The sequence below is a fragment of the Phyllostomus discolor genome, chromosome 13 (assembly GCF_004126475.2).
Source record: "Phyllostomus discolor isolate MPI-MPIP mPhyDis1 chromosome 13, mPhyDis1.pri.v3, whole genome shotgun sequence".
NCBI lineage: Eukaryota > Metazoa > Chordata > Mammalia > Chiroptera > Phyllostomidae > Phyllostomus > Phyllostomus discolor.
This window is the reverse complement of record NC_040915.2, coordinates 18,354,371-18,380,396: the sequence shown is the minus strand read 5'-3', so window position 1 is coordinate 18,380,396 and position 26,026 is coordinate 18,354,371. Positions and strand designations below refer to the sequence as shown.

Here is a 26,026-nt window from a genome sequence, read left to right as displayed (position 1 = left end):
TGCTAAGTCCTAATTTCCTCAATGATAAGTGGTAGCAATAAACTTTCCCTTGTGGGGTTCATCCTGAGAGAGAAAACTAAGTTGTATCTAAAGAAATAAGCACAATGCCTGCTAGTTGGTAAGCACCCCATTAAATGGTAGCTGGTTTGATTATGGGGTAAACAGCCTGTATAATGTCATTGCTTACCATATTCTTAAAAATATGGGGGGAAGCACTTCTTCCTACAAACAGCAAAGTTTGTGTAACTCTACAAGGCTTAGACTTAGGTCTCCTTAATGTTTCTCAGTCTGCCTTTGTATAAGCTCATTCTATTTTGCCCAGCCTTGAGAATGTTAGAACACTGAGCCAGGCCATCCCCTAGTCAATATTGTTTAGCCCAATGAATAGACAAACAGTAATGACCCCTCAGAATGGTTTGCTTTGCCACTTTAATAATTACTTATTGAAGAATCACTGACTAATCTGTGACCTGACAGGTTTTGATGTCTCCCAATTAATGTGTACATTGGAATCTACAGGTTGGAGTTGTCCTTTTCTATGGTGAAGCTGGAGTTTGCAACTCCTAACTTGCCTCATCAGATGGGTCCAGAAGCTGGACGGAGATGGGATTCTTTTGACAACATTCACATTGGTTTCCAGAGAAGCTATAGGCACACTACAAGGTGGTGTGGAAATATGCAAATGTTGCTAAATTTATAGGAATGAATTTATGTATTTACTTCGAGCCTACTAGTTAACTATTCATAAACTGGGGAAGGAAAATCAGTTCTAGTCTTCACAGACAGCTATTACTTATTCAGTCCTACAATGCACACAGTGCTGAAATGACCCAGTAAACTGCTGACGAGATACTGAGTCTTTAATTCATAGATCCATTTAATGAATTTTATTTCATATGTCAGACACTGGATTGGAGCCTGGGAACCGGTGGTGATGTGAAGCCTCCCTTTGTCCAGCATCTCCGAGTTACAGACAACTCCCACCCTGTAGTCACTCAGGAGCCGTCTCTGTTATAAGACCTACTGTCATGGTATCGCAGTGCTCGTAACCCTTATTTTACTTATGAATGGCCCCAAAGTGCACAAATAGTGATGCTGGTAATTCAGTTATGCCAGAGAAGCCATAAAGTGCTTCCTTTCAGTGAAAAGGTGTGTATGTATAGAAAAATCTTAGTGTATTAGTTCTTCTTAGGGTTCAGTTCTATCTGAAGTTTCAGGCACCCACTGAGGGAGGGTCTTGGAACATATCCCTTATAGAGAAAGAAAACTACTGTACGGTCCAGAGGCAAAGGAATGCTGGACAAGGAGGGAAACCTTGGGAGGGAGATGAGGCTCAGTGTAGACTGGGAGGTCTTCACTTGAGCATTTAGCTCTGTAATCAAGTTGTGAGTTCCTTGTACCTACAAAGGTGGGTAACCGTAGGTACCTACCAGTACCTACAAAGGCTAGAGCTAAGCACATAGTAGACAGGTAGTAGCTGTTCAATGTTGGATGAATTTATGCCTTTATTATGAGCCTAGTGACAGGAACAGTTTCACACTCCCTTGTAATGAAACCGTGTCTTTGAGTTAGGTTTTTTTAAATGGAGGTGGATAAGAAAAGCAGCAGATCTGCCAAAACAATTCAAGAATGGAAATCAGAAAGGTAAACAAATCTGGCATCCATGTGAGCAACAACAGAGCATGTAAAAACGACAGTGTGCAGCCCCCCACCAACAGCTAATGTTGATAGTGTGGGAGTTAGACACCATGGACTGGTTTAAACGTGTTACAGATATTGATGCACATAATGTTTACAACAATATTATGGAGGAGATACTATTATTATCAGAACTTTGCAAAAGAAATTGAAGCACAGAGTAATTTAAAAAGTTGCCTAACACAAAGCTAAGAAATATCACGGCCAAGATTTGAACTTAGTCCGGTTTTCAAAATTCATGCCGGTAGTCATTTGCCCAGAACATCTGACTGACCCATCTCAGAAAGGCAGCTTACACCTGGCCATACATCATCAAGTACTATGTATGTGATAACTAGTATCATTCTCCATATCACATATGCATGGGAGGTGGTGGTACTGTAATTCTAAATGTGCATTCCATGTCAAACCTTTCTTTGGTCCCAGGTCTTCCATTAAACCCACCCCATTTCTTTTTCTGCCACAACGAGCCAGCATTTGGAGGCAGGAAGTAATCCAAACTTTGTTTGTTTTGAGGGGAGAAAGTCCAAACTCTTCATCTAATTCTTTTTTTTTTTTAAGAGGGAAGGAAGGGAGAAAGAGAGAGAGAAAAATATCAATGTGTGGTTGCTGGGGGCTGTGGCCTGCAACCCAGGCATGTGCCCTGGATGGGAATTGAACCTGCAATGCTTTGGTTCACAGCCTGTGCTCAATCCACTAAGCTACACCAGCCAGGGCTAATTCTTTTTTTTTTTTTTAGTCCCTTCCACTTCTTTCTTTTTTCTTTTTCTTTTATATTTTTATTTATTTATTTTTAGAAAGAGGGGAAAGGAGAGAGAAAGAGAAGAAGAGAAACATCAATGTGTTGTTGCCTCTCACATGGCCCCCACTGGGACCTGGCCCACAACCCAGACATGTGCCCTGACTGGGAATTGAACCAGCAACCCTTTGGTTTGCAGCCCGCACTCAATCCACTGAGCTACACCAGCCAGGGCAAAACCTTCATCTAATTCTTAAAAGGATCTGTGACACTAAAATGTTAAAGTCACTACTCAAGGCCTATGCTAATTTTCAGATGCAATTTCATAAACTTAGGTTACAATACTTTGTTCACCCTTGTAATGCTGTTCAGAAGCCAAATAGGAATTACAGAGGTCTCTATCTGAGGGGTATTTAATATAATTATTTCACTGTGCATGTATCCCAGTAATATTTATTGAGTTTTAAAATATATACAGCCTTGCTTACAAGTTCAAGGTCCATATAGCTCTTGAATTCTGGCTTCTGTAACCTATCTCACTAGTATAAAAGTGCCAGGGTGGCAACCTTGCTTGCATAGTACCTTGAACTTGTCAAAACCTCCCCCCCACCCCCCGCAATGGGCTCTGTTTACCATATGATATGTCCTATAGCTTCCAAAGGTGCCTGCCTGTACTTAGAAGCTTCCCTCCAAAGGAGGCAGTGGCAGAATGTGGTGGGTAGGGAAAGGATGTTTTGTGCCGATTCTCAGTGATCACAAAGGCTTCCTTCCCAGACCCCTGCAGCTGAGGTTCAGGGAGACTGGTGCAGCCACTCCTGCACTTGCCCTGGCCCAACTCAGGGCAAAAGATGGAGAGGAAGGGGAGGAGAGGAGCTCTGTTACCTCTGTTTTTTCTAGGACTGGCCCCCACAGCTTTTGAGAGTGGTCATTTCTCCCCTTGATGCTGACCTTGAAATACTAGGGAGTTAAGCCAACTTCATTGTCCAATAATTTTCTATTTGCCCTCTTAAGAAAAAGTGGTATTTTAAAATGTTTAATTGTCCAATAACCTTCCATTTATCCTCTTTAAAAGAAGTTGAGTAGCGTCATGGGGTCGGGGGCTGGCTGAGCATTGCAGCCAGATCACCCGGGGCCACACGATGGAACTATCAACAAATCACCAGGTGATCTGGGCATTCTTTCCTCCTAGACTTCATTTTCCTCATCAGCAAAATGATGAGTTAGACCCAGCGATCTTTAAGACCCCTTTTACTTTTTAAAAAAGGTTTTATTTACTTATTTATTTTTAGAGAAAGGGGAAGGGAGGGAGAGAGGAAGAGAAACATCAGTGTGTGGTTGGCTCTCCCACACCCCTTACTGGGGACCTGGCCCACAACCCAGGCTTGTGCCCTGACTGGGAACGAAGCTGCGACCCTTTGGTTCACAGACCAGTGCTCATCTCACTGAGCCACACCAGCCAGGACTAAGCCCCCTTTCAATCTGAATCTTGCTGGACGTGTGTTTGGCATTACCAGAGTTAGCCAAACTGCAAAGTTTAAAGGAAGAATTCCTAATACTGTCCTCACTTTTGACATCAACTATAAATCTTGGGGGCTTCCAAGCCTACCCTCAGTTTCAGTAACTCTCTGGGGCACACAGAGCACACAGAAAGTTTTGTATACACCGGTACAGTATATTACGGGGAAAGGGGAGAGATCTAAGTCAGCCAATGGCAGAGAGATGCATAGGGCAGAGTCTGGGTAGGTTCCAAACTTGAACTTTCCATTGTTTCAGAACACATCACCCTCCTGGCACTGATGTGTGACAGTGTGCACAGAGTGCTGCTAACCGGGGAAGCTTACCTGAGCCTGGTGTTCAGAGTTTTTATTGGCCTTTCATTATGTAGGCATGATCGATTGAACTTAGACTTCAGGCCAACTGGCCCCACCCTAAATCACATAGTCTTTCTGGTGTGGGCAGCCCCCACTCTATCAAAGACAATGCCATCAGGGATGAGATAGATGACCTCCCAGAAGACTAGGGCAAAGGCCAGACCTCATTTTGGGCAAGGCCAATGGATGACCAGCCGCCTAGGTTTATTGTTCATTAAGATTCTCTCCTGAGTGGTCTTCATTGTTAAGCAAACACACATTGACTCTTTTATTCTTTCAAAAAGTACAGTAGAGTGACCAATATATGCCAGGCACTGTTCTAAGTGCCAGGTATATAGCAAGGAACAAAACATCCCTGTCTGCCTGAATATTCTCTTCTACTGGCATAATAAACCAAGTCCAATAAACCCATACTGTCAGGTGGCAATGCAGGGATGGGGAGTGACGAGGGAGGAGTGCTATCATGTTTTATACCGAGTGGGCAAGGGAGGCAGCTCAGAAAGTCAATGCTGGAGCAGACACCTGAATGAGGGGAAGCACTAAGTTATGCTCCTGTTACAAGGAAGGCCCTCGGGACAGAGGGAACAGCACGTGCAAAGGTCCTGGTGTGCTTGGCAAACAATGAGGGTGCCATTGTATCTACATGTGCGGTGGGAGGAGCAGGTGGAGACAAGAGTTGGGGGTGCTACAGGTGAGAAGTGGAAAAATAATAAGCATAGAGCTAGAGCTAGAGCCAGATCTTTCCAGCATTTTAAGGAACTTTTACTCTGAGTAGAAAGCCAATGAAGGACTTGGAGAGATTTGCATTTAAGAGGAGCATTGTGCCTGCTGGCATAGAAACCACTCCATGAGGGCAGGAAGGAGGGGTCGGACAATGGTTAGCATCTATTGAAGCAGCAAAGGTGGGATGTGATGGTAGTTGGAGCATGGCAGGTATAGCAATGGTCCGGATATATTTTGAAGTTAAGAAATGGCAGGAGGTGCTGATGGACTGGAAGGATGTGGAGAATGAGAGAGGAATCAAGGAACAGGAAGTTGGAGCAGGTAGGGTGGGGGTGGCACGAGGGACTGATTACCTCGTTAGATACCCAGTGAAATGTCGCACAGCTGTCTGTCATGTCAGTTTGGAGGTCAGGGGAGCGGTTTGTGCTCAACTTCCAAGTGTGGGGTTTTGTCTCCATGTGAGTGACAAGCCGTGAGACTGGATGAGGTCACTGTGGATGGGACTGTGGATAGAAAAGTCTGAGACCTTTGACACCTGGGTTGCTCGTACATCTAGAGGTTGAAACAGTGAGGAAGAGCCAGCAAATGAGCCTGAGAACAAGCGTGTGCCTGCATTGAGGTAGCGGGAGCATCAGGAGGAGTGCTGCGTGGGGACTGGACAAGAGAAGGCCGTAGGAGCAAGTGAGCGCCCGACTGCAGGCACAGAACTCTTCGCAGGCGTGTGTGAAAGGCAGTGGTGCCTCCAGTTCAGTAATTTCTCAGAAATTTGTCCACTTATCATGTGACAATATAACCCTACTCTTTAATCTAAAAGACTAATAAGAGTTCACACTCAGACTCCTGCAACTGTACCTTTAAATTTCTCCACCTTTAGTGGCCATAATAGAGACCAGAGACCCAGGTGTGAAAATATATACATTTTTTTGGCCATGACGTCTGACAATCTGGCTTCTTCTCCTAGCTAGAATTGAAGCCATAGGTCGGTGTTGAACTAACAGTTGGCCTATTGGGGTGGTGACCATTACAGTGACCAAACTACATCTTTCTTCCTGTCTGTTATATATTGTTATATGGTGGCACGTTAGCAGTTTTAGATTTTGATTTTTTTTTAATTCTATTAATTCAGCTTACCAGTTTTTGGGGAAAATGCAGGTTGAGTTCAAATTTACTATAATATGTGATATATATGTATATATATATGTTGGTGTGTCTATATATGTTTTCGCATTCAGTTTGTGTTTAAACAGTTATGAGGTTCATCACATTAGTGTTGCTTAGTTTGGTTTAGCATTACAATCTAATTCAAATCCTTGGTAGATAGAAATTTTCTCTTTGACAGAGCTTGATAAAGCTCATTTTGTGAATGAAGTAACACATTTGGAATAGTTCCTGTATGCCAGGGGTCTCGAACTCATTTTCACTGGGTGCCACATCAGCCTTGCAGTTGCCTTCAAAGGGCTGAATGTAATGTTAGGACTGTGTAAATGTAACTGCTCCTTAACTAGGGGCAAGGAGCTCGGCACTGCCGCAGGGTAGAAACAAGGTGCTGGCCTGATAAAACAAGGTGGAGGGCCGGATTCGGCCCACGGGTCTTGTGTTTGCCACCTGTGCTCTCTGCTATAGTTACAAAATGCGTGTTGTCATTGAGCCCTAGAAATGTGGTTAGTTTTGAGAAGTGCTGTAAGCTAAAGATGCACACCAAATTTCAAAGGCTTGACATAAAAAAAGAATGCAATTAATAATCACATATTGATTATATGTTGACATTATAATATTGTGGATATATTCAGTTAAGTATTTTTATTTTCAAAACATTTAAAATATTTTTTAAAAATTATTAAAAGTAACTTCATCTGTTTCTTTTCATTTGCTAATGTGGCAACTTGAAAAAGTGACAATTACATGTGTGGCTTATGTTATATTTCCACTGGATAAAGCTGTTCTATGCATTTGGTAACATATACATTTACATCACTGTCTTTCAGTTTCCTGTTGAGAAGAAAATAACTTTTGGTCTTTTCACTACAAGGTTTCATCCTAAAAAGTGTATCATGACATTTAAAAAAAAACCCAAATTTTCTTACTACAAAAATGATACATGTTCTAAATTTTCCTTGACAAAAGTATGAACCATAAAACCACACATAACTACTGTCAAGTATTTTTACACACATTTTTCAAATTAAAAATTGGGAGCCCTGGCTGGCGTAGCTCAGTGAATTGAGCGCGGGCTGGGAACCAGTGTCCCAGGTTCGATTCCCAGCCAGGGTACATTCCTGGGTTGCAGGCCATAACCCCCAGCAACCGCACATTGATGTTTCTCTCTCTCTCTCTCTATCTACCTCCCTTCCCTCCTTAAAAATAAAATAAAAAAAAAATCTTTAAATTAAAAATTGGGACCAGTCATTATATGTTGTTTTAGGACTTTTAAACAATGTAACATGAACATCTATCCTTATAATACCTTTAAACTTTTCTGCACTAAATAAAACTCATGGATATATCATACTTCCAGAAGTAACAGAGGCTTATGATAGCAGTGATATTTTTCAATTATAGTTTGCATTCAATATTATTTTGTATTAGTTTTAGGTGAATAGTGGAGTGGTTAGACACCATATACTTTACAACGTGTTTCCCCAATATTTCCAGTACCACCTGGCACCGTACATATTTATTATAACAATATTGACTTACATTCCCTATGCTGTGACGACTTTATAATTGCCAATTTGTCCTTAATCCCTTCACCTCCCTCACCCAGTGCCCCCTCCCCTCTGCCACCATCAGCCCGTTCTCTGTACTATGAGTCTGTTTCAGTTGTGTTCGTTCATTTATTTTGTTCTTTAGCTTCCACGTGTAAGTGAAATCGTGTGGTATTTGTCTTCCTATGACTGACCTATTTCACTTAGCATACTACCCTCTAGGTCCATCCACGATGTTGCAAATGGCAAGATTTCTTTTTCTTTATGGGCCAAGTAATCTTCCATTGCATAGATGTACCACAGGTTTTTTAATTCACTTGTCTATTGATGGTCACTTGAGTTGCTTTGATAGCTTGGCTATTGTAAATATGATAGCAGTGATCTCTTAATTTTGAATACCAGCTTTGTTGAGATACTGGACCATAAAAAGTCATCCTTTTAAAGTATTCACTGTGGTGGCCTTTAGAATATTCAAGGGTGTGCAGCTGTTGCCCTTATGCAATTTTAGAACCTTTCCATCACTCCCAAAAGAAGTCCCAAACTCATTAGCAGTTACTCCCATTCCTCCAGCCCAGCCCCGAGCAACCACTAATCTACTTTTTGTCTCTATGGATTTGCCCATTCTGAACATGTCAGATAAATGGAATTATATAGTCGTTTATGGCAGGCTTGTTTCACTTAGTATAATGTTTTCAAGATTTAACCATGTGGTAGCATGTATCAGTACTTCGTCCTCTTTCATAACTGAACAACTCATGATGTAACAATGATATGATATAAAATGGATATACCATGTGGTTCACGTACAGCACATCCCACAATGGATAGATCACATTTTGTTCATCCACCTGTCACATGAGAGATATTTGGGTTGTTTCCACCTTGGGGCCAGCGTGAATAACACTGCTATAAAAATTTGTATACAAGTTTTGAGCCCTGGCTGGCGTAGCTCAGTGGATTGAGCACGGGCTGGGAACCAAAGTGTCCCAGGTTCGATTCCCAGCCAGGGTACATTCCTGGGTTGCAGGCCATAACCCCCAGCAACCGCACATTGATGTTTCTCTCTCTCTCTCTCTCTCTCTCTCCCTCCCTCCCTCCCTTCCCTCTCTAGAAATAAATAAATAAAATCTTTAAAAAAAAATTTGTATACAAGTTTTGGTGTAAATATGTGTTCTCAATTCTCTTGGGCATATACCTGGAAGTGAAATTGCTGGGTCACACGGTCACTCTGTTTAACATTTGGAGGAACTGTGAAACTGTCTGTGCTGCCCCTTCACTTTGCAATCCCGTGAGCAGGGTGTGAGGGGTCCAGTTTTGCTGTATCCTCACCAACACAGCAGCAGTGGTTTTCCACAGAGAGGGTATTCATTCCTAAGAGGGGAGAATCAGAATCTAGTGGTGGGTAGTTTGGAAATGACTCCCAAAGTTCCCGCTGCGACCTCAGCACACACCCTATCCATACACAGAGTTGGGCCCCTCTTTGGTTGGCTTTGGGTACATTATTTACTTATTTCTAAATATTAGCCTTAGCAACATGGAGGTAATAATGGTACTTACCTTGTAAGGGTTGTTGTTAGAATTAAATGAGATAATGCTAGTTGAAACCGTTTACACCGTGCCTAGTACATAATAGATCTCAACAAGTGTTAGCTACTAATATGATATCAAAGGCCCAGTAGTTTCATTTTATATAAACACACCATACTTTGCCTAGCCAAGTCTACTGTCAGGCATTTGGTTTGTTCTCAAGCCTTCATCCTTATTAACAATGCTCTGAGAAATAGCTTTGCAGCTAAATTTTTATCCACATCCATGATTGGTTACCTAGGATGAACTCTGGAAAGTGTTATTGTTTGGTGCATTTTAAAGAAATGTGGAAGTCATTTCCATATATATATATATATATATATATATATATATATTTAAATTATACTGAAATTTTACTTTGAGAAATGTAATCAAGTACTAGACAGTGTTGTTAAACCTAACAAACATAATGCAGAGTTAGGAGAGCCTAAATTTAATTCAAAAACCACTGATGAGAAAAGGTACAAGAGGATATTCTCTCTCAGGGTCTCTGATCTGGATTCTCAGATTTCTGTGCCTGTTCTCCCACTGCATCAGTATCTGAACCAGACAGGTGGAAGAGCTGTCTGTGAAATCAGGCACACTGGAGGTTTCTGTTTTGCATTTAGGCAAATCAAGGGCACAAGTAGGGTGACAATGGGGCTTAAATAGTGGAAAAGAATGGGGTGTCAAGAGTGGGCATTGAGCCCTGGCTAGTGTGGCTCAGTTGGTTGGTGCATCATCTGGTACCCAAAGGGCTGCAGTTTGGATCCCCGGTCAGTGCCCATGCCTAGGTTACAGCTCCTATCCCCAGACTGGGTGCGTATGATCCCCGGTCCCAGTATGTAGAGGGGCAACCAGTTGATGTTTCTCCCATCAATGTTTCTCTCTCTCTCCTTTGCTCTCTCTCTAAAATCAGTGAAAAGATGTCCTCAGGTCAGGATTGAAAAAAGAGAGTAGGCGTAGACCTGATGTTCCTTACGATGTCAGGCCTACGATCCTTTCAGAAGCAATTACTCCCAGGTCTACCCTGGCAATTCATATCCAGCCTGAAAGGGATCAAACAAAGGCATCAGGTTCCCTCTGATGGATATGGGGAAGCTTCATGGTAATGGCAGGATTTTAATTATTGAACATTATGGCTGAGTTTAGTTGGATAGTGAAATGCTCTGGAATTTGAGAGACTTAAGTGTCATGACATTGGAAGAAACTACACATTACAGGGATGAACAGGAAAGTGTATCAGCAAGTACATATGTGTTTCTGTTGGTGTGCTGGTAAACATTTAACATCCAGCTCTTAAGAAAAAAAGTTCTGATTTATATAGTGCTTTTTTTTTTCATATTAGAACCATGCCACTATGGTAGATTTCAGTTTTTAAGCTACCAACATGATGTCACTGAAAGTGGAATGGGAAATGTGTACAGTCATCACAGTTGGCTCGCAGCAGCCGGTACATGCAGCTCCAGCACACCACCATGTATTTTCATAAGTTGCTCTACTTGGATAATTGAGGGGACATTTTACTACATGAAATCCATGAAGAGTCCAGAGTCGCAAATTACTGCACTGTCTTAAGAGCAAGATGTTTTGTTTCCTCTTCCTAGGTTAAATGTCACATTCAAGGATCACTCATGTGGTATTACATGTTGCCATATAACAAAAAGGAATGGCATATGTTGCTAGAAGTTCAAGAGGTCATCCTCTGGGCAGTCAGCACACAAGCTAACCCAGAAAGGTGTGCATTCAGTGCTTAGTGATCCTAGAGAGGCATTCCACGTGACTTTTTGGTGGAGAAACGTGATTAGTTCTGCACATGCAAAATGCGAAAATCAAGTGAGGATAATCCTAATCCCTTCCATTTGCACAGGACTTTGTAGCTGATACAGGGCTTTTTGCATAATGGTAAAATGCCCTGCATCCAATTTCTAGCTGCTCATTAAGACAGATTGATAGGTAGAAAACTTTGGTTTCTAGGTGACTTTTGTTCACATGATTGTTCACAGTGATTGGCTTGTAGTGCATCTCTCCATTTCTCTGCACATGGAGACCCCAATGAGCCACTGCTAGGAAGAAGAAGTGACATTTTAGTGAGACCCGGCAGCGGGCTCAGCCTGAAGAAAGCACTTTCCTTACATGTCTCCGAAGCCACTCAACAACCCTATGAAGTAGTTCCTATTATTTCCTTCCATTTTGCAAATACAGAGGCTCAGAGAAGTTAAATTACTTGCCAAAGGTCATGAAATTCATAAGTGCTTGAGCTGGGACACGAACCAGGACTGTCTGACACCTAAAGCCTATCTATATTAAGACTCTCCAGACTGGCTTAGGTCAAGGGTTTTAATAACATTGTAGATATTTAATGTGCTAATTGGACAGGATGACCTCAAAGGTTCCAGGGTAGGCAGCACTAACCTAACTTGGGGAAGGGCATATGGGAGTGATGGGGGAAGGGGACCATGACAAGGGTGATAAAAATGAACGTGTCCACAGGCTGTCATGCTGAATTGTGTAACTTAAGAAGGCTGTGGATTTGCAATTAGCCTTTTCTGTGTCAAGCACAAGCCTGAATTAGGTCAGCCTTTCAGAGAGTCTCTGCTGACCCCTTTGTAGCCCGTGGCTCCCTTTACATAAACTGTAAATTAGACACGGAGTTCCATGGTAGAGCAGAGGTCGACTAGCCATCTGATGCACCGAGGTTGCTGATATGGTTGGTGCTTAAACATTTGTTCACTGTTGATGGTGGTGATGATAGTAAATCCTCAACAAGTAACAGAAATGTATTCTTTCCAAGCATTACCTCATTTAATCCTCACAATAATTCCATGAAGGATTTGTCTCCCTAATTTATAGATTTAAAAAAAAGCTGCATGGCTTAGGGAGATCTTGTAACTTGCTCACATTCATGATATGTGGCAGAAAATCAGCTTTGCCTGATACTGGAGCCTTGGCAGTTAACACTATGCTACAGTAACATAGAGCTATAGTTATAGATTTATATGCGTTTGTTATATTTCTAAGAGAGCATATATTAAAATCAGATGATAGGATTTAAGTTCTGTGAAGGAAGGAACTCTTTTGTTATAACCATATCCCCAGCACCTAGAACAACTCTTGGCACTTACTAAGTGCCCGGTGAGTATTTTTGGTGCACATGCACACAAAATGGGTAGGAACAATTATTTCAGTAGGAACAGGAGTTACAAGCTAGAAAATTAATGGCTCACAACAGGTTTTGCTGTCAGGGTAGGTTCTGTTTTGGTTTTGGGGGGTTTTTTTTGGCAAGCATTTTAGCAAGGGAAGACCTATAGAACTAAAATATTACTGAACAAATTTAGTAATTTACTCATTCATTGAAAAAATATGTATCTCCAACAAAAATATATATATATATATATATATATATATATATATATATATTAGAGATATGGGAAGGGAGGGAGGGAGAGAGGAAAAAAACATCGATTAAGGGCCACAACCTGGATATGTGCCCTTACTGGGAATCAAACTCACACTGGCCAGGGCTCCACTCAACAAATATAATTGCACATCTACTAAATGCCAGACACTTAATATCAGAAATATACTGAAAATAATTGACAATAATAAGGAAACAATGATTGCAAAATGAAACATTCCATGAAGAAAACCAAGCAGAAGACAGAGACAGAAACTATCAGAGGAAGGGACTATGGTGTTGTCAGAGAATTCCTCAGTGAAGCAGGAGCAGCTCAGCTGAGCTGCTAAGAATGCCAGGAACACGAGGAAGGGAGGTGCAAGGAATGACATGTGCAAATGCCAAAAGCTTTAAAAAGAACTTGACATGTTGGAGGGATACAAAGCAGGTCAGCAAGCCAGTCTTCCGAGAAATGGTCTCTGTAGTCCTCTTACCCCCACACGATTGCCCAGGGCCTTCCTCCAGCCTCTCGCCTCCTTTACTACGCATCATTGTGTTAAAGCTCCAAGGCAACAGCTTTATTTTGCTTGGTTGTGGGTGGAGGAGCTAGTTCCTTATTGTTCATAATAGAAAAGTGAGATCACAAAATAGGAACCCTGACATCTACCTAATCCACAACTTGTGTCTTAAAGACATTTTTTTAAAAAGTCTGTACTGTTGAATAAATGCAGGAAGAACTTTGCAGGAAACTCAAGAGAGAAAAGTTAGTAAGCCCAGAGGATTGACGGATGGAGTGGACGTTGCTCTCCGTGGTTACAGGGGAAGATTCCTCAGGCACAGCCTGGGCCTACCTGACTGACCATGCAGCTCTGTTCCAACCCAGCCCACGTTCCAGGAAGATAAGAGGGACATTTCCCACATACTATTTTTCCAAGGCTTCCTGTTGCAACATAAGGCCATTTCAACTGGAAGCAAAGTGCTTCCTCACCACTCTGAGATGAGCTTAGCTTTTTTCTCCCTCCACCTCTTCTCCTGGTTCCTCATTATGACAACATGCAAGAGACGCTAGACTGTATAACTCCAGTTGAGCTGACCACTGGAGCCTTGGTGACGGATGCAGCTTATCACATGGAAAAACCAGCTCAGCAACTGCTGCTGAAGAGAATGGAATCAACTCACACCAGTCTTCATCTATTACTGGGATTTCATAGATGGCTTTTCAACCAATAGTCAAGCAAACATGTAAGACTTAACCACCAGAAGAGAATAAAAAGGAATCTCTCGTACACTAAACTTCCCTTCCCCCCAAAAAATTATATCAAAAAACATTCCTATTCTGTCCTCCCAGAGACATGCTGTCACCTTCTGGAGAAGGGGACAATTCCATTTTCCACCTGCCAGAAGCATCTATTCTTCATGGAAATCTAATGGCAATTCCCAACCTCAGTTAAGGCCTTGTTTTCCCATTTTTTTTGAACTTCAAATACTTTCTAAATTGTGTTAGCCGAAGCATTGTATGTATATAATTAACTCACAGGTCCCTCTGGGCTCATGTAGCTGAACTCGTGGAGCTTAACTGAGCAAGACATTTGCTGATGTTTCCTCCTGCAGTGACACCCACTGGAATGAATCCCTTCCACAAGAGGGAACCGGGTAAATGTCTTTCACGAATAGGCTTTCTAGTGAGTTGGGTTGCTTTATAAATGTGTGTTTGTTTCATAACAACAATGATCTAATTTTCTTGTGAACACAGACTTTGCAATTTGGAGAAACGTGGGGGTGGGGGGAGTAGGGAATTCGGTGTCTTCCTCCTAGTTGAAGAAGGAGCTGGCCTCTCTTTCGTACTCCCTGGCTCTTTTAAATTCCGAGTGGCAGTGGATCTCTGTGGGCAGAAGGCTCCAGGCTACCTGCGTGTTGAGAGCAAATGTAAGCCGGCCCTGCAGTGTCCTGTTTTCACAGGCAAAAACCACAGGAAGGCCTACAGCGCTTTGTCCGAAACCAAGCGCAAAGGGCCAGGAGTGGACTTGTTCAGACTGACTGTGTTGACTAGATTCGTACACAGCTCAGCCTTCAGAATCTCTGTCTGTGTAGACATAAAAGCCTACAGTTACATGTTTATGATTCTGTTTGAATGAAGTAGTCAGTTGTGATGGCAGAAAAGTTCTGGTCCCTGTTCCCCCTTCTATTCCTAGCACAGAGGGCTCAAGCTAGGAGCTGAGAAGCTCTTTTTCCATTGTGTCTTCTCTTTTTGAGGCTTGGAACCCCAGGCCTTGCCCTTTAACTCTACCAAGGGACTGCATGCATCACCTAAGGGTGAGCAAAACGGACCGGGTTGTCCAATTCCTGCCTACCTAAGCGAACCCACTTCTCTTTGCTGTCCTGGAGCACAGGTGTCTGGGGAAAGGCTGCAAGCTAGGGGCTGTGGCTGCCGGAGTAAACGCCGCCCTCAGCTGCGTGGCTCGGGAGGAGGGAGGTTGGAAGAGTGCATCTACGCTTTTCACCTGAGCCTGCAAGCCAGCGGCTGGCTGCCCAGGTGCCGGTTCGCGGCTGCGTGCGCTCCACTGCAGCAGAGAGCAGCCGCTGCTGGGGAAGAGTCCCGGGGCTGTGACGCGGTTGGGAGGAGCCTCGCCTCTAATGCACCAGCCGCCTCCAGCCTCCTGCAGCAGCAGCAGCAGCAGCAGCAGCAGGAGCAGCGGCAGCTGCCGCGAGTGCGCGCGTGTGGGTGTGAGGGTGAGTGCGCTGGTGCCGGCCGCAGCGCCCTGCCCAGCTCCCCGCCGGCTTCCTTTCCCTCACGGGCCAAAGCCGCCCTCCCGTGGGACCAGCACCCTCTCCTAGGCCGGGCCAGCCTGAATCCTGCCCCTGCCATCTCGCCACTGCAGCTCGGGTCCAGAAAGGCACCATTTTGTCGCGGCTGCGTGCTCTCCCAAGGGGAGGAGGGATCTTTTTTACATTTCGGAGCGGCTGCCAACGAGGGGAACCTGTTGGGCATCTCCTCTGCTCGGCGTGTGAGCGCCTCTCGGGCGGCGGGCGGGACCAGACCCCTCGGGGCAAGGCGCATCTCGGCACCGGAGGCAGGCGCAGCATCCTCGCTGGGAATTGGAGCTGGAGTGAGCGCACCGCAGGAGGAGCCGCCGCAGCCTCGGAGATCCCGAGTGGAGGAGGTGACAGCTCCATTGCCGGGTTTTTATTTTTTTTCTCTCTCCGCCTCCCCGTCTCCTCCTCAGGCTCGGACCATGGTGCAGTCCCACTGGCTCCCCTGCCCCCCTCTCCTGTGAGACTGGCTGCGGGGAGGGATCATGGATACTTGTCTGCCGGCTTCTGGTTCCCACGCAAGTAAGCCTGCTGTCAATGGAGGAGGACATTGATACCCGCAAAATCAACAACAGTTTCCTGCGCGACCACAGCTATGCGACCGAAGGTAACGCCAGCCCCGCCGCATTCCGCCGCTGGGGCCGGGCGCAAGTTGCGGATCGCTGTGCTTCGCGAGCTGCTGGGCGCGTAGTGACGGAGACTCCTCCGGGGCTGGGGCGGGGGCTCGGCTCGCAGGGGCGGCTGCCGGTGCGCCCCACATCCATCCGGGCTCCGCGAGGCGAGCCCAGCGTTCAGCAGCAGGTGGACCCGGCGCCCACGGGAGTTAAAATGGCCCTCGGGGATTAGGCTTTTCAGGGTGGGGCTCCCGACTGGCAAAATGACTCCCAGAAGGCAGATGACCCTTTCCCCAAGATGTTTGCAGGGGGTTTTGTGGAGACAGAAGAAGGAAGGGGGCCAGAAGGACCGTGGGGTCTTCCCCTCCCTGAGTGGAATGATGCCTCTCTCTCCCAGTGCTGTAGGGAGGGCATGTTTCATTTCCTGCCGGTTCATCTCTCTGGCCGGGTTACCTGTTCAGACAATCAAACCCCCAAAAGGCGCTTTGCAGAAGGGTGAGCCCTTCTCCCCTTCTAAGTGCATTAGCAAGAATTGAAAAGGTGGTGGGGAAAACGGTGTTCCCGGTGGCGAGCAAATGAGCCTGACACGTGGGGCGAGCAATGCGATCAGTGGAGCCTTTAAAAATCACCATTATGAATTCTGCTGCAGTAGTTTCTGCTGAATCAACAGCCAGCAGAAAGCAAGAAGGTTCAGTAGGCTGAGCTTTGCCAGGAGGTGAAATTGTCGTGTCTCTCTCTCTCTCTCTCCCTCTTCCAGCTTGTTCTGATATTAGCCTGAGTGCGGTGCAGGCAGGCAGGGGAAAGGCAGCAGGTGGAACCCATTCCACCTTTTGTGTGTGGATAGAGTGGAGGCATTTTTTTAATACCAAAACTTTTGTATTTTTGCTTTCATTTTCTGCCTGTAGGCCTTTATCTTGAACCACCCCTATAAAGTGTTGTATTATCACATGGTCCTATCCTCTCGAGGAAATGTGTGTAAAAGTGCTTTAGGAAAATGTAGCAAAGTATGCTAATTTAAGACCATTATTCTTGGCTGCTAAAATTTCTATATTATTTTAAAAATCAAGATTACTAGAGAAATGTTATGGGAAAGTACAAGAATTCAAGTTCTGAAGGAAACAAAAAACAAACAATCAAACAAAAAACTTGGAGGTAGCGCTATCAATTTCTTCTGTAAATATCCCGAGAAGTTTTAGATAAAAAGACTGCCCAGCACTATTGAAAATATGTTCTCTATTCACCATTATGGTTGGAGAGCAGCAAGCCTGATAAGTCCACGGGGCCAGACAGATCCAGCAGAGTTGGGTAAGCTCTGGCCCCTAGGAGCTTAGAGGTGGCTTTTAAAATGTTGGTCCTGTCCCTCCCCCATGCCAAGCGCTGCCGTTGCTGATTCTATTTGCATGACTGAGTGGCTGTAAGATGTTCTTCCTCAGTCTTGGTGCTTTGTCACTGGCTTAGTTACCAGGTAGAACGTGATTAGCTCTGTGTCTGAGCATGGCATCCAAGAAGGAAGGTGGCCTTGGGTCTGTTGGCTTTTCGGGGGCCACTTTTTCTGTTTGTGACAACAAAGGAAGAGGGCTCCCTTCGTGTTGTCTGTATATTGCATTGTGCTTCCAAGTAACAGGCACAGGAAACTTACTGAGCTGATAAGATGGGCAGATTGGGGGCCGTGTGTGTAGAGGTGTCATCTGCAGAAAAAGAAATGAGCTAAAAAAATGGCATTCCTTCCTGCTTTCAGCGCCCTAGCTACTACCTAATCTCTGTTCCTATTTTATGGCATTTTTGTAAACTGATTCCAGAGGAAATACCTGGGTTTACATAATTGAAAGTGAGACAGAGAGCTTTCTGAAATCTTTCTAAATCACCCTCTCAGATATTTCTCTGTCTCTATCTGTCTCTTAGACTTAGAAAATGTAGAAAGCGGGAGTTGGGTAGAGCAGGAAGTCCTCTATGATCTTATTCTGTTCATTTTAGGGGGCATTCATGCCATCATGCCACCAGAGGCGCAAGAGCCCCTCTTCTCCTGGTGAAAACCTTACAAGTGATGGTGCAGCTGGAAAGAGCACCAGATCAAAATACTCTTTGTTAAACCCACTTTATTGGGGGGCTTGCCCCAAAGTTCTCTTTTCCTTTGTTAACTTAACCCAGTTTCTGAGGAATGAGCCTCTTGGTCCGTCTGTAGACTTTGCTTTTCTTTTTGTCTCCTTTGATAATTTTCTGCATTTTGCCTAACCTTCCCAGATATGTCAGATTCCTTTTCTCCAAGATCTCCTTCCCATTATCCCTGAACTGGCTTGCCTGTGCTCAGACCATGCCACACTGCAGTATTCTATTTAAAGCTGGAAGGTTTTTGCTGTGTAGGTAGTGTGAAGGACTCTAAGCTCAATTTGCATCGTAAGTGGTAGCTGCCTGGCAAGTTGATTCAGCTAAGAGCAATGCAAATGCTAAAGGACACTTTTACCCAAGATCACAAGGTGTCCTGTCTCTCTCTCTGATGTGTATTTATTAAAGACATTTCTGTTGACTACTCCCTTTATGCTGGACATTAAAGTTACCACCCTCCCATACTTTTTCTCTTTTCTCCCCTTTTAAAATTACCATCTTTGAGCGTCTTCTATATTCCAAGCACTGTGCTGAGCTTTTTATAGTAGGATTTTAACATAGCCAAAGTCTGCTAAGTGGTGTTGTTTATTCCATTTTCAAATAATGAAACTGAGCAACAGAGGCCCAGGGGTTTACTGATTTGCCAAGGTCACCCCTGCAGTCAAGGCAAGGGCTTGTCTCAAACTCCAGACCCACCAGGGTCACTTCCACTAGGAAATTCTGCATTGCCTCATTTTTCTTTGACCATGAGCTACTGTTATGGGGACGGTCACAATGGTTTTATCTTTGTGTGTCAGTGCATTTCCATCTGGGGTCAAATCCTTCGCAGGGATAATTTGAAAGTGCGTGTATGGGGTTATATATGAGGAAAAGCATGGGTGGAGTTGGAATAACCACAAAAAAGTGGGTTTACTGTTTTTTTTCCCTCAATATGGAATTCTGAGTTTTCTAACCAATGGCTTATCTCTCAAATCTCTCTCATCTACGTGTGGATTTCTTTCTATATTTTTAGACTTGTTAGAACCAATTGAATCCCCTCTCCATTAGAGCAGTCTGCACGTTTTCTAGATTAATCTTCCTACTCACAAATGAGGCCACAGAGAGAATAATCTGCATAGGTAGAATTTACAGGAATGGCCATCTGGTTAGAAGAAGAAATCAGAGAACATGTTTTATTTTTAATTTAATCTTTATTGTATTTTTTCTAATACCACTTAGTCCCCTTATACCCCTCTCCCCCCAGCAGTCACCACACTGTTGTTTATGTCCATGAGTCCTATTTCCTTTTTGCTCAGTCCCCACCCTGAACCCTCCTCCCACCCCCAGCAGTCATCCAGCTCCATCTATGAGTCTGTCCCCATTTTTCTTGTTAGTTCAGTTTGTTCATTACATTCCACGTATGAGTGAAATGTTACAGTATTTGTCTTTCTCTGACTGGTTTATTTCACTTAGCATAATGTTCTCCAGGTCCATCCACACTGTCACAAAAGGTAAAAATTTCCTCTTTTTTTTTTTTTTTTTTTTACAGCTGAGTAGTATTCCATTGTGTAAATGTCCCATAGTTGTTTTCCACTTATCTACTGATGGAATTTGGGCTGCTTCCATATCTTGGTGATTGTAAATAATGCTGCAATGAACATAGGGGTGTTTATGTTCTTTCAAATTAGTGTTTTGGGTTTTTTCAGATATATACCCAGAAGTGGGATTGCTAGGTTGAAAGGTAGATCCATTTTAATTTTTTGAGGTATCTCCATACTGCTTTCCACAGTGGCTGCACCAGTCTGCATTCCCACCAACAGTGTAAAAGTGCTCCTTTTTCCACATTCTCACCAATATTTGTTGTTTATGATGTATTGATGATAGCTATTCTCATTGTGGTTTTAATTTGCATTTCTCTGATGATTAGTGATGTGAGCATCTTTACACATGCCTATTGGACATCTGTATGTCCACTTTGGAGAAGTGTCTATTCAGGTCCTTTGCCCGTTTTTAAATTGGATTGGTTGTTTTTCTGGTGTTGAGTTTTGTAAGTTCTTTATAAATTTTGGATATTAATCCCTTATCAGATGTATTGGTGGATATGTTCTCCCATTCTGTGGGTTGTCTTTTTATCTTGTTGATGATTTTCTTTGCCATGCAAAAACATTTTGGTTTGATGTAGTCCCATTTGTTTCTTTTTTCTTTTGTTTCCCTTCCTATGAGCAATGTCCGAAATCTTGCTATGTTTTCTTCTACAATTTTTATGCTTTCAGGTTTAACATTTAAGTCTTTGATTCATTTTGAATTTATTCTTGTGTGTGGTGTAAGAAAGTGGTCTAGTTTCATTTTTCTGCACATCTGTCCAATTTCCAAACAGGATTTACTGAATAAACTATAGTTAGCCCATTGTACGTGCTTGTTTTTTCTGCCAAATATTAATCCACTGTAAAGGTGTGGGTGTATTTCTGGGCTCTCTATTCTGTCCTTTGATCTATGTTCTGTTTTTATACCAGTACCATGCTGTTTTGATTACTAAGGCCTTATAGTATAGTTTGACATTAGGTAGTGTGATCCTCCAACTTGGTTCTTTCTCAGGATCACTCTTCCTATACTTCTATATAAATTTTTGAAACATTTGTTTTAATTCTGTGAAATATGTCACTGGAATCTTGATAGGAATTGCACTGAGTCTATAGATTGCTTTTGGTAGTATGGACATTTTAATGATGTTAAAAGACACCAAAGAAATTGAAGATGATATGAATAAGTGGAAGCATATACTGTATTCATGGACAGAGAACATTTTAAGATAACTACTCTGTTCTCAGTTTCCTTAGCTGTAAATTGGGAATAACAACAGAACCTATGCCACAGGAAAAAATTATTTAATACAGGAAAAGCATTGAAAATAGTGCCTAATATTAAGCCAGACCTCAATAAATGCCCTTAGTATATTATAACTGTAGTTACTATTACTTAACGCTGCATTTTCATAGCAAGCACTCTTTTTCCTCGGAATGTGTTGATTTGGGTTTATCTCCAAGGGAAGGACTAGTGGAGGCAGGGGAGAGGTCCCACTAAAACCCACCACAATACCTTCCGGCTCGGCCACTAGCCTTGGTTTTGCCATCTACTAATTCGCCTTCATGTACTTGCTGGTCCTATTCTGGTAGCAGTTAAGTTCTGCCTTCTTTCAGAAGCCTTTAAAACCCATACTTTTATGGGTTTCTATGTTTGCATGTATTAAAGGCAGAACAAATTTCTTATTGTGTGTAGCTCCTTCCAATAATTGATTCATTCTGCCTTTGAGTCCTCAGACAAATGTTAATTGACTTTCTGCAGAGGTGTTCCAGCACGTTCCAATATAGACATGGTCTCTGTCCTCATGGTGCCTTCAGTCTAGCAGAAGAGGTAGACATGATGTAGTTATGCAAGTAAGCATATAGTTACCAATTGTGGTGAGTGCTATTCAGGAAAAGCACAAGCTGCCTTGAGGTCATATGTAAGGCAGAAAGCCAGATCCAATTTAGATAGGGGGTTCAGAGAAAGTTTAAGCTGAGAACTAAAGGATGATTCAGAAATTAAGAAGCACTAAAGGCATTTCATGTAGAAGGGACAATCGGTACAAAGCCCAGAGATTTAAAACAGAAAGATTTAAGGAATGGGAAGATGCCTGTGGCTGGCGTGTAGGGAACAAGAGGAAGCGTGACAAAAATGTAAGTGGAGCCTGCAGTTTACTTTAGAATGCACCAAAACCAGGAAAGATTAAGGCTAGGATAGAGGGTTGGATAAATGAGTAGATACATAATAAAGCGAGTAGAAAATGGTAAAGTCCAGGGAGTCAGTCAATGGAGAGTCGCTGTAATTTTGTTTTCAACTTTGCTTGTTCACAGAATTTCATAATAAAATGTTAGAAGAAAGAGGTACTTAGGGACCTGATCACATTGAGCCTTGTTGAATGTAAGGAGTTTGGACTTAATCCAAGATGGATCGAAAGCCATTAAAAGATTCTGATCAGGGGGAAATATGATCGGTTTGTTCTTTCAAAGCTCAGACTGGCTGCTTTGCAGGGTGGGGTCATGGGGCTGGGCAGCAAGAGAACAGCAGTGAAAGCAAGAGGACAGTTGGGAGATTGTGGCTGTATTCTCGGCTGGTGGCAGCGGTGAAGATGGGGCAGCATTAGTTATGTTAAGAGATACATTGTAGAAGGAGAATGGATAGGACTTACTCCGTGTGACAGATTGGGTAGAAATGGAGAAATTGGGTAGAAATGGGCTAGATGGTGATGGTGTCAAGAAAGGCTCCCAGGATTTTTCCCTATGAATGGATGCCTAATGGGCATTTCACCAAAACTGGAAACAGACTTTGGAAGTTGATTAGTTTGAGGGGCATGTGCGACATCTAGTCTCACAGTGAGGCTCTCCGGTGAGCAGTTGGATATCTGGGTCTGCAGCTCAGAGGACAGATCTGGACTAGACATACAATTTGGGACATCACACACATTAAAACTATTTAAAACTGTGAAGAGATGCAGTGATTGGAGAACCAGCACCCATGGCAGAATTTGAATCAATGAGTGAAAAATAACCAGGAAACTGATCTTGGCGTGGTATGAAGAAATTCTAACAAAAAGTACCTCAATAGAATGGCTTATTAAGCGTAATTAACCACACACTGAAAGTATTCAAACAACACGATGTGGCCATTTTCTCAGCAATGTGATAGACTGCGAAGAGTCCAGTCTTGGTTTGCTTGAGTTTAGTGGGTCTCTGAACTTGAGATCTGTGTGATCTGTGAAATGTTATAGCTTCGTGGGTGTTATGAGAATAAAAGCAAGGAAGTAAAATTCGCTGCTCTCCCCACCCCAACACACACACATTCAAGGAAGAGAGAAGCTATGATGAATAACACTGGAAAGGTACATAAAAGGGGCTCTTGAAATGGGGAGGCACTGGAAAAATAATGGAGGCAGGGGTGATGATGGAGAGCTGCCTTGTAGTTCCTTAGTTGCTTTATGTATTTGTATGCAAATGCCAGGTCAGAATAGTGTTTCCAATGCATATGGATGAATGTTTGAGTTCTCTGCTGTTCTCAGAAAAATATGAAATGGAAGGTGGGCAGAAGCTGCTGAATGCTATTGTAAATGACCTTTCTGGGGATGGGAAATGTTCTGCTACTAAACGTAATAACCAGAGTGCATTGAAATCACTAGCAAGTATTCATTATTAGCATCCAGGTCCCCAGGGGCAATCCAAGCCCTTTATGAGGGCTGGTCAGAAACTTACCAATGAAACCTGGGGTGAATAATATTAGGCCAGTCCTGTCAAAATATTGGTAATGCTCTCTGAAAAGAGCACAGCTGTAGACTGACATTCCTAGACTCTGGCATTTGGCATTTACGATGAAATAAAGGGTCCAATTTACCCACTTAGCTTAGGGTAGAGAACAAAGGTTTGTCGAGGACTATCTGTATTCCAGACATTTTCCTAAATGTTTCTTGTGAGTTGACTCATTTAACCATTATCCATAGGCCTGAGAGAATGGTTGCATGAGCCCTGTTTTTCAAAATCAGACATTTTGAGGTTTGGAGGAGCAAAGAAAATTGTGTCAAGGGGCCATACTTATAAGTGACAAAACCAGATTGGAACCCAGGACTGCCTGGATTGTAGGCATGTGCCCTTTGCCCGTCCCTGCTGCCTGTCGGATTTTAGGGGGCCATGCACGTTGTGTTCTGTCCCCTGCAACCACCCCCACCTCTTCCCAGTGCGCAGGGCACATGTCTGCACTGTACCCATGTGTCCCTCGGGGAAGGAGCTGAATTCCCTCACCCAGCACCTGAATCTGTGGTTGATTTAACACCTGTGGATTTGTTCTACTCTGTAAGAAAAGAAGAGAAACACTTAATGGACTTGAGCAATCAAAATGTGAAAAATTAGCTGGGTTCTTATAGCCTTCTCCATGTCCCTCATGCCCAGTGCAGTCCCCAGGCTGAACTGAGGTGGTCCCATTGGGCAGCTTGGCACCCATTCTGCAGAGCTGATGGCCACAGATAGAACTGCCTGGAGCAGCGCAAAGGCGTGGGACAGAGACAGCTACACGGAGGCCAATGTTCTTTTGCACATAAATGTGGAGGCATCTGAGACCCCATTTTGGCCAGAGCACCTGTCTAATGCTGCCCCCTGTACCCCCCAATACCGAGTTTACTCTCACCAAGCTTGTCATCTTTTCTACCAAATTTCCTTCTTTGTCCAGTAGAGCTCTAGAGCCAGGCTGAAAATCACCTCTGCCATACCAGTTCTGACCTCACTATCCATTGGGAGCACAGATTCTTTTTACAAGACCTCTGGGAGCTTTGTCTTAAATAATCTAGGAACCCTTGAATTCTTATGCTAGGAAGAGCTAGGAATGATGCTTGTGTGAAATTCATAGAAAACTAATTAGTATTCCTTTTTTTGGAGAAGGGGACATGATGGGTAATAGAAAGAGATTGGTTTATAGAGGGGCGAGTGAGACTCTGTTACGTGCTTTAGAGGAAACATGATTGCTTACAGCAAATGAAAAGAAGTGTACACTCTGGGCAAGGAGCAAAAAGGTGCACGGAGTTGAAGGACCTGGAGGGGCCCCTGTAGGCAGTTTTCTAGCCCAAGAAAGATGAGGTCTGCTAGATAGATTGTGCCAAAGAGCAGCCTCCCTTTGAGAGGATGCATTCCCGGGGTACTGGGCTGGGTGCTGGGAGATGGACAGCCTCCTCCATTGTGCACTGCCGATTCCGCTGCTGTAAATCTATGTTTAGAAATGAACCTGAAGAGGCTGCAGAATGGCAGGCAACCTCTTCCACTTAATGGCAGGAGATCAACTTTGTGACCCTCGAGAGATGCACAGCGTGCAGAAGGTGGGAAAGCTGGAAAGGGAATATTGCAGCAAGAGGCTGAGCACTTGCAGGCGGGCTGACAGCCAGAATTCTCGGATCCCCAAGTACAAAGTGCACCAGGAAGGCATTTCACCGAGAATGTTTTACCAAAATGGAGAGCTGCACAAAAACCCCAAGGAGGGTAACTTTGTTCATGAAACTTAGCAGAAGTCAAGTTGGGGCCAGGGACACCCAGCATAAGAGGTCTGTGGCTTCACAACAGCTGTGTTGTTGTCATTCACCTTCCTCCTTTAGGTCTTTTATGTTTTTATTTGTATAGACAAATAATACGTAAATGCCTTTTTTTTTTACTTGAAAGGATTGAGCATTATACAAGTAGATAAAGCAAATTATGAATCACCTTCCATCCCCACACCCACCCTGCTTCCCTGCCCAGGGGCTACCATTGTCAGTAGTTGGGTATGCATCCTTAGAGCCACCTTTGTATGTTCATTCATTTAAATATACACAAACACATATACGTTGGGAGAGGGATGGTTTCTCTGTGTAACTGAATGCACGCCATTTATTTGCACTTTGTTTTTTTCCTCCCACTCAATGACAGAAGTCTGAAAGATCTTTCACGTTGGGACACCTACGTCCTCCTTCCTTCTAATGGCTGCGTAGTGCCCGTGCTATGACTGTACCATAGTTTCCTTAGTAATCCTCTTGTGAGTGGATGGGAAAGAGGTTCTAGCTTTTTGTATTACATAAGATGCTGCAGTGATTAGTTATGCATATATGCTTTGTTCCAGTGTCCTCCTTCCTGATTTTACCGTCTTTAAAGCCATGACATCGCTTCTCATTCTTAGCAAAATGGCAAGAGGGACTCTCTGGTCCTCTATTTATTCTCTAAGTAGCCTGGGATAAGCCATTCAGCCTCATGAACTTGAATTTCCTGATGTAGAAC

The 26,026-nt window shown here is 43.5% G+C and overlaps 1 protein-coding gene across 7 annotated transcripts in view; it reads left to right on the top strand.

The window, feature by feature from the left end:
- The window catches only part of PPP2R2B (protein phosphatase 2 regulatory subunit Bbeta), a 484,254-nt gene that overhangs the window by 139,278 nt on the left and 318,950 nt on the right, over nucleotides 1–26,026 (top strand). For 2 of the 7 annotated variants that reach the window (XM_028527615.2, XM_028527612.2), the window contains one exon: nucleotides 15,924–16,117. The exons of 2 other annotated variants lie outside the window; for them this stretch is intronic. In XM_028527615.2, coding sequence (XP_028383416.1) covers nucleotides 15,924–16,117 — 194 coding nt within the window. Of the gene's footprint in view, nucleotides 1–15,196; nucleotides 16,118–26,026 lie in introns of those variants that run through there. 3 more of the 7 variants (XM_028527617.2, XM_036014723.1, XM_036014724.1) reach the window with 3 other exon arrangements.